Raw genomic sequence first — 15,172 nt, forward strand, 5'->3', positions numbered from 1 at the left:
AAAGGCTATTTACAATTTGTACAGAAAGCAGATGGCAGTTATAAGTGTCGAGGGACATGAAAGGGAAGCAGTGGTTGGGAAAGGAGTGAGACAGGGTTGTAGCCTCTCCCCGATGTTATTCAATCTGTATATTGAGCAAGCAGTAAAGGAAACAAAAGAAAAATTTGGATTAGGTATTAAAATCCATGGAGAAGAAATAAAAACTTTGAGGTTCGCCGATGACATTGTAATTCTGTCAGAGACAGCAAAGGACTTGGAAGAGCTGTTGAATGGAATGGACAGTGTCTTGAAAGGAGGATATAAGATGAACATCAACAAAAGCAAAACGAGGATAATGGAGTGTAGTCGAATTAAGTCTGGTGATGCTGAGGGAATTAGATTTGGAAATGAGACACTTAAAGTAGTAAATGAGTTTTGCTATTTGGGGAGCAAAATAGCTGATGATGGTCGAAGTAGAGAGGATATAAAATGTAGACTGGCAGTGGCAAGGAAAGCGTTTCTGAAGAAGAGAAATTTGTTAACATCGAGTATAGATTTAAGTGTCAGGAAGTCGTTTCTGAAAGTATTTGTATGGAGTGTAGCCATGCATGGAAGTGAAACATGGACGATAAATAGTTTGGACAAGAAGAGAATAGAAGCTTTCGAAATGTGGTGCTACAGAAGAATGCTAAAGACTAGATGGGTAGATCACATAACTAATGAGGAGGTATTGAATAGAATTGGGGAGAAGAGGAGTTTCTGGCACAACTTGACAAGCGAAGGGACCGGTTGGTAGGACATGTTCTGAGGCATCAAGGGATCACAAATTTAGTATTGGAGGGCAGTGTGGAGGGTAAAAATCATAGAGGGAGAGCAAGAGATGAATACACTCAGCAGATTCAGAAGGATGTAGGTTGCAGTAAGTACTGGGAGATGAAGAAGCTTGCACAAGATAGAGTAGCATGGAGAGCTGCATCAAATCAGTCTCAGGACTGAAGACCACAACAACAACAACTCCCTTGAACCTCTTGCCATCTATCTCAAGAAATTCTACCTGCACTTGTCTTCTTCCTAACTGCATGAACTCTGTTTTGTCTCGATTCACTTTGAGCCCTACCTTCTGTGCATAATTGTCTATTTTCTGGTACATTTCTTTCAACTCGCGCTTTGATTCACTTAATAGTATTATGTCACCTGCATATGCGAGACAATTGAAGTTACCGTCCGTCTCTTCTACAGCCCACTCCTGTTGCCTACACTGTTTTATTACTCTCTCTAAGATGACATTGAACAGAACACATGAGTGAGCATCCCCTTGTCTGAGGCCTGTCTCAATCGCGAATGTTTCTGTTGTGGCTCCTCGGAAACGTACTGCTGACTTTGACCCTTCCATACAACCTTTCGCCATTTTCACTAGCTTCTCAGGGATTCTGAAGTCCCGCATTGCATCGTATAGGCTATTCCTGTGTATGCTGTCATATGCACGTTGAAAATCGACTAACAGGCTGTAGATATGTTTATCGTATTCCCAATGGTTTTCAGACAATTGTGTTAGTGTGAAAATGTGATCTATTGTCGATCGGTTTGGTCGAAAGCCAGCTTGGTACTGTTGTATGTTGTTCTCTATGAATGGTTGCAATTTTCTGAGGATAATTATGGACAGCACCTTATACGTTACACTCAACAAGCTGATGCCTCTGTAGGTGGCGCATTCCATTTTGCTTCCCTTCTTGTGTATTGGGAATATTATCGCCAATTTCCATTCTTCTGACAGTGTCGCCTTCTCCCATATCAATTGGATCAGTTTATATATCTCTAAGTGTAAGCTCTTACCTCCCTCCTTGATTAATTCTGATGTTATTCCGTCCTCTCCTGGGGATTTGTTGTTTCTGAGTCCTCTGATTGCCATTTTCACGTCTTCTTCACTAACTTCCCGTTCTTCTTCATCTTTCCTTTCCTCCGTAGTGTTTTCAGGTAATAACCCATCTTTGTCTGGGCGATTCAACAGTTCTGAGAAGTATTCTTTCCATTTTTCTACAATTCTTTCCTTTTCATTTATCAAGTTTCCAATCTTATCTCTAATGAAAAAAGTTAGGCTCTAAAATCTACGGTTCCGATTTTTTATGTATTGGAAGAATTGCCTTGCGTTTTTGTTTAGCTCTCTGCCTCAACTTGTTCTAGCAAACTGGTTAGATATATTCTCTTCTCTTAGGATTCGCTTTGTCTCCCTTCAGGTGTTGATAAAATGTTCCCTTTTCTGCTCATTCTCCCTATCAGCTAGCCACTTCTCTCTCATCTTCCTTCTCTTCTCTGTAGCCTTCTGGCATGTCTCGTTGAACCATTTCCTCTTCTTCATTATCTTCTTTCTTCCCAATATATCCTCCGCTACACTTAGTACCATGGACTTTATTTCTTTGCACCTTTCCTCCACGTTTTCTCTTGGTTCTAGGGTGTATAGGACCTTGAAACGGTTTTTGATTTCCACAGGTAATTAAGTTTTTTGTATTTTGTGAAAGTGGAAGAGAACGGTGGAGCCTTAAAAGTTAGACAGGAGGAATTGTTAGAATAAAAGCCACAAAGGTTGATGGCGAGCTTGTTGGAGAATGTGCAAAATGCCACTGTCCAGGGTGAAACATTGCACGAATTCAATGAGAGTATGTTCAGGGGATCAGCGCCGCATAGGAGGAAGCATGTGCTCATTCATTTGCTTTCAGGACGCGAGCAAGGTCATCAGGATCACTTCAGCTGTTATGTAGACAGAGTTAAGCGGACTGCTAGAGTTTCATGCCTAGGATTTAGTCAGTCGGAAGTTGTACTACGTATTGCTGAGGGTATGTGGCCTCAGGACCTACGATTATGCTACCTTGAGTGATATGGTTAGCCACTTGCAATGGGTAGCTTACGTCGATGAGTGAAGGAAAGAGAAAAGAACTACAGAAGCCAAACCACGTGACAATAACACATCCGGAGCGCAAGGCAACCTAAGGTAATGGAAATGATCGTATGGCATTGTTGGCCGGGAGGCCCGATTCGGGGGAGTTCGGCCGCCGTATTACTTCTAGGTGACGCCAATCGGCGACTTGCGAGTCAGTGATGATGAAAGACACACAACACTCAGTCCCCTGCCGGGAATCGAACCCGGGCCCCCTGCTACGCTACGGAGGCGGACGCAACTTAAGGTGTTTCGCTTGCGTTGGTCCCAGTCACCTACACCGACACTATCCTGTGGGTCGACGCAGGCATTGTTGTACGATTGATTTGGCATTTGTAGTCGACCACTATTAAATCATGATGCTTACAGCGCCATCTCATGCTGCATTTTGTAACTATTTATTTTTCTCTCTGATACTTTTTCGCTCTTCTCCGATAATACTCCATTGCAATTTGACGTCATTCTGGCAGTGGTGTTATTTATACAGCGTTTTGAAAGTTTAATTTTAGTCACCCTGTATATTCCCGTACAAGTCAGGCATTGTTGTCATTCCATTCTAATACTGATTGTTGTCATTAACCGCAATTGCGTATTCATTTTATATATTCCGTAACGGCTGAATCGCCGCAGTGCCTATTCCGTTGGACATGCACGCATGTCAAAAGGAACTTTGCATCGTCATCAGAATAACATAAGCACTGCAATATCGTACAAGCTTAGCAAGTCGCTAGGAGTGACATCATACTGAAAAGTCTGTCAACTGATTTCGCTGTTACATGGAAACGGCGCAGTGACTGCCACCTGTGGGGTGCGATTGGCGTAGAGCGGCACAAATTAAGAGCTACGAGGGTTGGAACTTATATAGTAGCAACTATTTATTCACAGCCGATACAATAGAGTTACATGTTTGCAGCTGTTACTGTCCTTCAAAGTAGCCAGCGTTGTGTAGAACCCGTAGCCAGCGATGCGAAGGCGTAGTACACCGTTACCAGAGTCTGTTCTGTTGATGGTGCGAATGCAGCGGTCTACTGCCTCTGGAGCAGTTCTGAAGCGAATGGCACAAAGTGGTTCCTTCAACTTCGGAATCAAGTCAAAGTCACAAGGACTTACGTCCGGGGAGTATGGTGGATGGTACAGTACTTCCCAGTCCCATCGACCGAACAGAGCAGCCACAGATTGCTCTGTATGCGCCCACGCATTGTCGTGCAAAATGATGGGTGGGTTGCCCAGAAAGTGTCACCGCTTTTGGGGGTGTCCGGATACCATTGATCAATAGTGTATAGTTCTAAGTGGAGCATTAATAATTACAGCTGTGACTACGCTGAAAATCTGGGTTTTATTTTACCCTGCCGGAATTTGAAGTGATAGTGATGTTTAATAGCACAATAGATTTTCAAGCACGGACTGAGTTTGTACTAAAACCGCGCGGAAGTTTGTAACCGAACGACGTCAGGTGTGTTTCGGAGAGACTTACCCCTCCATCGATCCCATCGGGAGCGACAGAGATGGAACATACAGTCGTATTAGAAAAGAAAAATTGGTCGCAGTACATACACATTCATTGCAACACCTAGAAGATGTGCAAGATAAACCAAACATGGTAGGCGTGTTTGTACATCTGGAAGATAACTTCTATTTAGATTTGGCTCCAGTCGCGTAAGAGTGGCGCTAGTGGCATCACTATAAGAATGCAAATCAGGTTTGCCTTAAATACACGCTGTAGAAAATTTTTAGAAATTTGTGGTAAGCTTCTATGGAACCGCCCGCATCTCGTGGTCGTGCGGTAGCGTTCTCGCTTCCCACGCCCGGGTTCCCGGGTTCGATTCCCGGCGGGGTCAGGGATTTTCTCTGCCTCGTGATGGCTGGGTGTTGTGTGATGTCCTTAGGTTAGTTAGGTTTAAGTAGTTCTAAGTTCTAGGGGACTGATGACCATAGCTGTTAAGTCCCATAGTGCTCAGAGCCATTTGAACCATTTTTTTCTATGGAACCAAACTGCTGACGTCATCGATCCCTAGACTCACACTCTACTTAATCTAACTTAGACTAACTTACGCTAAGGACAACACACACACCCATTCTCGAAGGGGACTGGAAACCTCCGAGGGGGGGAGCCGCGCGAACCATGACAACGTGCCCTAGACCGCGCGGCCACGCTTTAGCAGCCGTGAGCGTTAGTTAGCTACGAGACTGGACGTAGTTAATTGATGTTGGTCAAGAATGTCTTTGACGCCGGTATCAACACCTCATTGACTTTGAACGAGGTCGTGTAACAGGGCTACCGGAAGCTGAATGTTCCTTCTGCGATACTGCAGGAAGACTTGGCAGGAATGTTGACACTGCACATAACTGCTGGTTGCAGTGGTCCCGGGTTCGATTCCCGACCGGGTTGGGGATTTTCTCCGCCCGAGGATTGGGTGTTTTTTTTTGTGTCCTCGTCGTTTCATCATCATTTGTGAAAGAGGCGAGACTGGACTGTCTAAAGATTGAAAATTTGTACAGGCGCCGATAATCGCGCAGTTGAACGCCTCACAAACCAGACATCATCAGCAGTGGTTTAAAAAAAATTGTTTAAATGGCTCTGAGCACTATGGGACTTAACTGCTGAGGTCATCAGTCCCCTAGAACTTAGAACTACTTCAACCTAACCTAAGGACCCCACACACATCCATACCCGAGGCAGGATTCGAACCTGCGACCGTATCGGACGCGCGGTTCCAGACTGTAGCGCCTAGAACCGCTCGGCCAAACCGGCCGGCAGCAGTGGTCACGGAAATGTACGGTAGCAAGAAGACCGGGCTCCAAACATCCACGTGACGAGACTGAGAAGGGAGACGTTGAGGTCGGTGTACGACTGTAGCGCATCGTACTCTATCTGAAGCAGCAATATGAGCAGCAATCGGCACCACAGTAACACAACGAACTGTTAATGATCGGTTACAGCTCCGGGCCAGGTGCCCTGTAGCGTTAATTCCACTGAGCCCAAACCACCGCCATTTGCGGCTTTGGTGGTGTCAAGCGAGAGCTCATTGGAGGGCGAATTGGAGGTCTCCTGTTGTTTCCTGGTAAGAGCTGGTTCTGTCCCGGTGCCAGTGAAGGCCGTGTGTTGGTTAGGACGACAGGTAAGCCGCTGCAGGCAGCCTGTCTGCTCCCTGGACACGGCGGACCTGCACCTGGAGTTGTGGTCTGGAGTGCGATTTCGTTTGAAAGCAAGGGCACTCGCATGGTTATCACACACATCCCGACTGCAAATTTGTACACCAGCCTGGTGATTCGACCTGTTATGCTGCCATTCATGAACAGTATTCCGGGGGTTGTTTCCCAACACGATAACGCTCGCCCATTCACTCCTGTTATAACCCAACACGCTCTACAGATTGTCGAAGTGTTTCTGAGCCCTGCTCGCTCGTAATTATGCGTTTTAGTGAACTTCGCTGTCTATCTGTTTTTGGTTTCCCGCACTTATCGCGGTTACGTCGTGGTTCTTCAATAATGTGTATCGATATTTGCGCCTTGTACCATCTTTGGTTTGGTGCATATAGTTTCCGGCAAGGGGGTCTAGAGTGAGTCGGTCAGTTGTTGCGAACGAGGGAAGTTATCTCTGCGCGGTGCAGTCGGCTGGGGCCGCTGGCAGCCCTTGCACTGTGTCGGACGGTGTGTGGAGCTGTCCGATCACTACGAGCTTCGTGGTTCACCGACCCAGGACGTCAAAGTTGAGTACTGGTTTCAACTACACAAGCCACGTCTAATCATGTTGTGGTGGTTCACTTCGGTGGTTTGCTGTTGGCGAGGTTTTCCGGTGAGCAACATCGAGTGGTTCTACTGCTGAGATTTAGCCGCCATGCGGTGCAATTAACTGATTTGGTCGCCGGCCGGAGTGGCCGTGCGGTTCTAGGCGCTACAGTCTGGAACCGAGCGACCGCTACGGTCGCAGGTTCGAATCCTGCCTCGGGCATGGATGTGTGTGATGTCCTTAGGTTAGTTAGGTTTAATTAGTTCTAAGTTCTAGGCGACTGATGACCTCAGAAGTTAAGTCGCATAGTGCTCAGAGCCATTTGAACCATTTGATTTGGTCGACTACGTTTTCAGTGCACCAGTGGAATTTTCTGTCTTGTGGCCATTAGTGTTCTGGTTACCTGCCCTGGCCAATAGCGTAATTTCAAGCAGCGTCGTTTCCTCACCTGTTGTCGCTGTCCAACATGGTGTGTAATTTTGACAGCTAATACATACTCCATTGTGGGTTATCACGCTTGTAACATTGACGGTTTGAGTTCTCATGCACTGATTGACTGGAAGCAAGTCGTTGTGTCGGTCGGTGCGTTGCTGTCCGCTGATTGGGTTCCGACACATCAAGTATAATTGGGCTCACCACCTAACTAAGTGAACGAGGGCAGACCGACCTCCCTGGAGGCCTTCTGAGTTACACCGGTGTTTAATTATCTGTTGTCAGCTGTTTTAAGTTTTAGGCTTATGGTTATTTGTTTGTTTTCTTAAAATTTTGCAAAATTAATTTTTAAATTTATCTTTCAAGCTTAAATACTGTTGCCTTCTGCCTTTAAAGATTATGGTAATATATTTTAAAATTTTAAAGTTAATTGTGTGCGTCAGCCATTCGTATTGCACCTCGCATATGTTGCTTCTTTAAATTATTTTATCGCTATCTTAATTGGATTTTTAACTAGTTGGTTTTTATGATTTCTTGTTGTTAAACATGCTGACCTTCTGCCTTTAAAGATCTATGGTAATATATTCTGAAGTTCTGAAATTTAATTGTGACCCTCAGCCATTTGTGTTGCACCTTGCGTATGTTGCTTTTTGGGGTTTTAATTTGTTTTATTGCCATCTTAATGGAAATTTTGATTTTTTAAGATTTGTTGTTGGCCTTCTGCCTTTAAAGGTCTAAGGTAATATATTTTAATACTTTGGAATTTAATTGTAGCCCTCAGCCATTTGTATTGCACTATGCGTATGTTGTTTTGGAATTATTTTATTCCTATCTTAACTGGATTTTTATCTTGTTAAGATTACCTGTTGGAGGCCTTCAGCCGTGAAAGAGTTGCATTCGGTAAAGATTCGGATATGTGCCGCTTTGGTTGTAAAGGTTATTAAATTGCAATAAATGACAATTAGAAGCAGAAACTGACCTCAGCCCATGGCCCTTTCCGCAATCCTATTACGTGTTCTGCACAGCAGGTTTTAAAAAAATGGTTCAAATGGCTCTGAGCACTATGGGACTTAACGTCTGAGGTCATCGGTCCCCTAGAACTTAGAACTACTTAAACCTAACTAACCTAAGGACATCACACACATCCATGCCCGAGGCAGGATTCGAACCTGCGACCGTCGCGGTCGCGCGGTTCCAGACTGTAGCGCCTAGAACCGTTCGGCCACACGGGCGGCCCAGCAGGTTTAGCGGGCGTATTAGTTTCCTTGGCCTACTCGATCACCAGACTGTTCTCCAATCGAAAGGGACATCATCAGAAGACAACTCCATCACCATCCACAAAAAGCATTAATCGTCTCCGTATTGACTGACCGAGTGGAACATTCTTCATGCAGCACCTGTACGACACGATGGATGCAGCTTCTATGCTTGCCTTCAACATTCTGGCTACTACACCGGTTATTAATGTGCCAGCGCTTCACATTTGCAATGGCTTACCTCACGATTACATTAACCTGTAATCTTGGAAGGCAATCACTTAAATACGTTACGTAGACAAATGCATTCCCGGAACATCGCTACTCTACATTAATTATTTCCGATTTTTTTACATCAGTGTATTATACAAATTCCGTCTTTTGAAATCCAAGGATGCAGCCAGAGGCTATAACCTGAGCGAACATAGCGTTACCGCTGGTAGGTGACCATGCCTTAACAACAGAGGAAAACTCACTGCGCAGAGGTCAAGCTTGGTGTCGGGTCCGATTTCGCGGTCCGCGAAGTAGAAGCGCCGTATCTGCTCTGCCACGGCGTCCCTGTCCGCTTCAGGGCAGCGCAGGTTGGTGGGGATCAGCAGGCGGGGGTTCGCAGCGTAGCTGGACGCGTGGATCCAGAACGGTGGCCCATCTGCGGAATGGAGAGAACATTGAATCAGATCAGTCGCATTTCGTAACATCTGCATTTACATCCACGTGTATGCGCTGCAAAGCACTATGAATTGCATAAGAGACAAAGTTCTCCTTTTTCAAGAAGAACCTACACTACTGGCCATTAAAATTGCTTCACCACGAAGATGACGTGCTACAGACGCGAAATTTAACCGACAGGAAGAAGATTCTGTGATATGCAAATGATTAGCTTTTCAGGGCATCCACACAAGGTTGGCGCCGGTGGTGACACCTACAACGTGTTGACATGAGGAACGTTTGCAACCGATTTCTCATACACAAACAGTAGTTGACCGGCGTTGCCTGGTGAAACGTTGTTGTGATGCCTCGTGTAATGAGGAGAAATTCGTACCATCATGTTTCCGACTTTGATAAAGGTCGGATTGTAACCTATCGCGATTGCGGTTTATCGTATCGCGACATTGCTGCTCGCGTTTGTCGGAATCCAATGACTGTTAGCAGAATATGGAATCGGTGGGTTAAGGAGGGTAATACGGAACGTCGTGCTGGATCACAACGGCCTCGTATCACTAGCAGTCGAAATGACAGGAATCTTATCCACATGGCTGTAACGGATCGTGCAGCCGTGTCTCGATCCCTGAATCAACAGATGGGGACGTTTGCAAGACAACACCCATTGCACTAACAGTTCGACGACGTTTGCAGCAGTATGGACTATCAGCTCGGAGACCATGGCTGCGGTTACCCGTGACGCTGCATCACAGACAGGAACGCCTGCGATGGTGTACTCAACGACGAACCAGGGTGCACGAAAAGCAAAACATTCATTTTTTCGGATGAATCCAGGTTCTGTTTACAGCATCATGATGGTCGCATCCGTGTTTGGCGACTTCGGGGTGAACGCACATTGGAAGCGTGGATTCGTCATCGCCATACTGGGGTATCACCCGGCGTGATGGTATGGGGTACCATTGGTTACACCTCTCGGTCACCTCTTGTTCGCATTGACGGTACTTTGAACAGTGGACGTTACATTTCAGATGTGTTACGACCCGTGGCTCTACCCTTCATTGAGATCCCTGCGAAACCCTACATTTCAGCAGGATAATGCACGACCGCATGTTGCAGGTGCTGTACGGGCCTTTCTGGATACAGAAAATGTTCGACTGCTGCCCTGGCCAGCGCATTCTCCACATCTCTCACCAATTGAGAACGTCTGGTCAATGGTGGCCGAGCAACTGGCTCGTCACAATACGCCAGTCACTACTCTTGATGAACTGTGGTATCGTGTTGTAACTGCATGGGCAGCTGTACCTGTACACGCCATCCAAGCTCTGTTTGACTCAATGCCCAGGCGTGTTAAGGCCGTTATTACGGCCAGAGGTGGTTGTTCTGGGTACTGATTTCTCAGGATCTATGCACCCAATTTGCGTGGAAATGTAATCACATGTCAGTTCTAGTATAATATATTTGTCCAATGAATACCCGTTTATCATCTGCATTTCTTCTTGGTGTAGCAATTTTAATGGACAGTAGTGTAATTAGCCTACTCTTGTCCTCACAGTCAAATGGTTCAAATAGCTCTGACTTAACTGCTGAGGTCATCAGTCCTCTAGAACTACTTAAACTTAACTAACCTAAGGACGTCACACACATTCATGCCCGAGGCAAGATTCGAACCTGCGACCGTAGCGGCCGCGTGGTTCCAGAATGTAGCGCCTAGAACCGCTTGGCCACACCAGCCTGCTCTTCACAGTACATGTGAATCTTAAGACATCTCGGAATAACTTGCATTGTAGTAAAGGGCAAAAACTGTAGGAGAAGACACTGTTTGGAAAACGTGAATCAAATAGTCGAGAACATAAAGCGCAAGTGCTAGTCTTATTTGAAGACCTTCAGAGAGGAGAAGAAGCTGCGGTGGGCAGCATCAAACCAATGAGAAGACTGATGACACGAAAACAGTACATACGATTTACTGTTGTAACAAATAATTCGTTACGACAATGCTGTTTGCACGATTCCATACCGCAGTCGGTAGAAACGGCACCCATACAGAATCACTTTATAGTTCGTTGGTCTCTTAAGAAACTTTCTTCTGAAGAACCGGTACAGGTATGAAGCTGAAATTTATGTCTCATTCTAACATCTACTGTCCCTTGGTGGTGTGAAAAAATTAAGCTTCTAAGTAAATTCAAACAGTAGATACGGTCATTCATGTCACATATTTCGATACTTGCAAAGTTACCAAAAGCTATAGGGAGCTTCCCGTTGACTAGAAGCATGATATTTGACAAGAACGAAGGTTTCACAGTACAAGTGAAGAAAAATAGGAAAAATCCTAAAACATTTATGTTGTAATTATATCTTTTATTTATTTACTTTGCGAATTATTGCCCGTCAGTACGTCTGTCTGTTCATCTGTAAAGACAACGTTTTTCTCAGAAACTGGTTGAAATTTATGTCAAATATTAAGGTTTGCAGCGTCTTGGCGGTGTAAAAACTTTAAGCTTTCAAGTAAATGCAGTCAAAATATTTGGCTGTCTGTAAAGATCGCCTTTTTTTCTCATGATCGGTTAGAGGTATCACGTTGAAATGTATGTCAAACACTAAAGTCAACGGTTTCTTGGCGGTGTAAATAATTTAAGCTTCAAAATCAATGCACTCACTCTTCAAAACATAGAGATGAATAATCTAGATATTTGTTGGCGCAGGTGGTCCAGAGGCAAAGTGCATGCCAGCAAACTGTGTGGTCACGAGATCGAGTCTCGGACGAACTACGAATTTTTCAGTCTTCGTTTTGTGAAGCGTCGCCACGAAGTACAACTGATTTGGATTCCACATATTAAACTGTAGGTCCCGTTTTGCCGATTGGATGCATGGAGAAGGCAAGACGCCGGAACGGCGTCCAACAGAAAGACTTGTACCAGGCTATTGACACACAAGGAATCATTATCGTTACCTAAATGCCGGGAGGCTATAATTAAATTTTCCCTGTTTAACACGTTACAACATGGAAACTAATTACCGTACAAGGACCAAACATGGTGAAAGTAATGTGAAGTATATGAGGAAGAGAAACAATGCAGAATAAGTTCAATTGAAACACCTTTAATGGGCTACAAAAGAGCACAATACGGCTTCCATCAGTGTCCAGAAGAGTCTGAAAGCCCAAGAATGCATTCTGCACAGCAGAACGAAGTATGCCCGTGGGTATGCTGGCTACCGCTCTTGATATGCTGCGCTTCAGATCAGCACATGTGTGAATGTCCCCCTGGCAAACCCTGTCCTTCGGGTAGCCCCACAACCAGAAATCATAGTGTTGGGTTGGCTGAAGAGCCGACACCGTGTTACGAGTGGAGGCCGAAATGCACGCGTTTTAGCTCACGCAGGCTGGCGTGAGGAGGGAAGGACTATACTGACGTGAGGTCTGGAACATGACAAGGAATTAGAATTCAGAAAGCGGACATAATTAGTTTGATACTTAACTTTAATCCTTTAATGATGAACGTCGCTCTTGACGGTACATGAGTCACAATATTATCAGTTCAGAATACATTCTTGATGAATATGGCGCCTTGCTAGGTCGTAGCCAATGACGTAGCTGAAGGCTATGCTAAACTGTCGTCTCGGCAAATGAGAGCGTATGTAGACAGTGAACCATTGCTAGCAAAGTCGGCTGTACAACTGGGGCGAGTGCTAGGGAGTCTCTCTAGACTAGACCTGCCGTGTGGCGGCGTTCGGTCTGCAATCACTGATAGTGGCGACACGCGGGTCCGACGTATACTAACGGACCACGTCCGATTTAAATGCTACCACCTAGCAAGTGTGGTGTCTGGCGGTGACACCACACATAGGCAGTGAGATCAGGTGATGGAACCGGCCAAGCATTTGGAAACGATCGGCTGATAATCAGATCGTTTCTAAATGTGTTTCGGAGAAGCAGGTGAACTTCATGAGCGATATGTGGTTGGGCCCCATCTTGCTTGAAAACTGTTGAGTTCAACGCGTCTTTCTTGTGTAGGGCGGGTATGACAGGCTGGTGAAGCATATCGCAGTAACGCCGGCCAGTCACACTGCACTTCTTTGGTCCTTGAGCGCCAAGTTGTTTAAAAAAGAACGGTCCAATGTTGAACGTAGCCGTGAAGCACACGGTGACACGTTCACCATACAGGGGAGGTGAAAACCCCCATACTCGTCAACTCTGTGTGTTCACGCTCACCCCTCAGAGAAAAATGAGCCTCGTCTGTCCATAGGATAGCCCTTGTCAACTTGAATCCTTGCGAGAAAGTGAAGTCAACATGTCATTATGCATCCTGTGGTGCAAGACGCTGTACGATACAGATCTTGCTCGGATACCATTTGAGAATGGTTCGAAGCACCTTCCGTACAGTGGACCGCGGGATGTTCAACTGTCGTGACTCAGCACGCGCACTGCCTGACGATCGGGAATTGCGCGCAGCGTTGCCTGCCATACCAACAGCGATTTCCTCAACCACCTGTGGTTCATCCTGTCGTCGGCCTCTTCCCGGAGCGACGCTCCAGTTGATTCGAACTTCTTTATCATTCAGCCGGCGATATTCGCGAAGTGTAGCTGCAGCATTACTGTTGTTTTGATAATATATATTCATCAATACTGCCCTGCTCCTTTTGTCCAAGCTCGTGTTGGCACGTTAACAAGTGCACTGCGACTGGCCAGGTGTGGGAGACCATGAATCACGATGACTGATCACGGCACCTGGTGGCCATAACTGGAACTAGACGGTGGCACTGTGACAATCGCGCACCCCATAGTCTGGACATCAAAGTTGCCAAGTTTGGTATTCGGAAAGGCAAACCTACGTTTGTAGCATTTGTAGACTTAGAGAAAGCTTTTGACAATGTTGATTGGAATACTGTCTTTCAAATTCTAGAGGTGGCAGGGGTAAAATACGGGGAGCGAAAGGCTATTTACAATCTGTACAGAAAGCAGATGGCAGTTATAAGAGTCGAGGGGCATGAAAGGAAAGCAGTGCTGGGAATGGAGTGAGACAGGGTTGTAGCCTATCCCCGATGTTATTCAATCTGTATATTGAGCAAGCAGTGAAGGAAACAAAAGAAAAATTCGGAGTAGGTATTAAAATTCATGGAGAAGAAGTAAAAACTTTGAGGTTCGCCGATGACATTGTAATTCTGTCAGAGACAGCAAAGGAGTTGGAAGAGCAGTTGAACGGAATGGACAGTGTCTTGAAAGGAGGATATAAGATGAACATCAACAAAAGCAAAACGATGATAATGGAATGTAGTCGAATTAAGTCGGGTGATGCTGAGGGAATTAGATTAGGAAATGAGACACTTGAAGTATTAAAGGAGTTTTGCTATTTAGGGAGCAAAATAACTGATGGTCGAAGTAGAGAGGATATAAAATGTAGACTGGCAATGGCAAGGAAAGCGTTTCTGAAGAAGAGAAATTTGTTAACATCGAGTATAGATTTAAGTGTCAGGAAGTCGTTTCTGAAAGTATTTGTATGGAGTGTAGCCATGTATGGAAGTGAAACATGGACGATAACCAGTTTGGACAAGAAGAGAATAGAAGCTTTCTAAATGTGGTGCTACAGAAGAATGCTGAAGATAAGGTGGATAGATCACGTAACTAATGAGGAGGTATTGGATAGGATTGGGGAGAAGAGAAGTTTGTGGCACAACTTGACTAGAAGAAGGGATCGGTTGGTAGGACATGTTTTGAGGCATCAAGGGATCACAAATTTAGCATTGGAGGGCAGCGTGGAGGGTAAAAATCGTAGAGGGAGACCAAGAGATGAATACACTAAGCAGATTCAGGAGGATGTAGGTTGCAGTAGGTACTGGGAGATGAAGAAGTTGCACAGGATAGAGTAGCATGGAGAGCTGCATCAAACCAGTCTCAGGACTGAAGACCACAACAACAACAACAACAACAACAGTACCTACTGAAGCCATGTACACATACAAATATAAAAAAAAGTTTTGCATCACCTCGGTTCCGAGATTTCAGAAAATTGGAATATATCTCAACATAAACATCATTTCCGCCCTTTCTACTGCTCGTGAAAACCACACATTGCATGTTCTACCACCATACAGCTAAACCTTCAGAGGTGGTGGTCGAGGCTGCTGTGCTCGCTGGTACCTCTAATACCCAGTAGCACGTCCTCTTCCTTTGAAGCATGCCTGTAT

General features: G+C 45.3%; 1 protein-coding gene across 1 annotated transcript in view; it reads right to left on the reverse strand.

Annotated features, from left to right (window-relative positions):
* Positions 1-15,172, reverse strand: part of LOC126210120 (esterase FE4-like) — a 191,939-nt gene that overhangs the window by 48,085 nt on the left and 128,682 nt on the right. Inside the window, exon 7 of the mRNA XM_049939263.1 lies at positions 8,806-8,978. Within this exon, the coding sequence (XP_049795220.1) occupies positions 8,806-8,978 (173 nt within the window). The remainder of the gene's footprint in view (positions 1-8,805; positions 8,979-15,172) is intronic.

Source organism: Schistocerca nitens, chromosome 10 (assembly GCF_023898315.1).
Source record: "Schistocerca nitens isolate TAMUIC-IGC-003100 chromosome 10, iqSchNite1.1, whole genome shotgun sequence".
NCBI classification, from domain to species: domain Eukaryota; kingdom Metazoa; phylum Arthropoda; class Insecta; order Orthoptera; family Acrididae; genus Schistocerca; species Schistocerca nitens.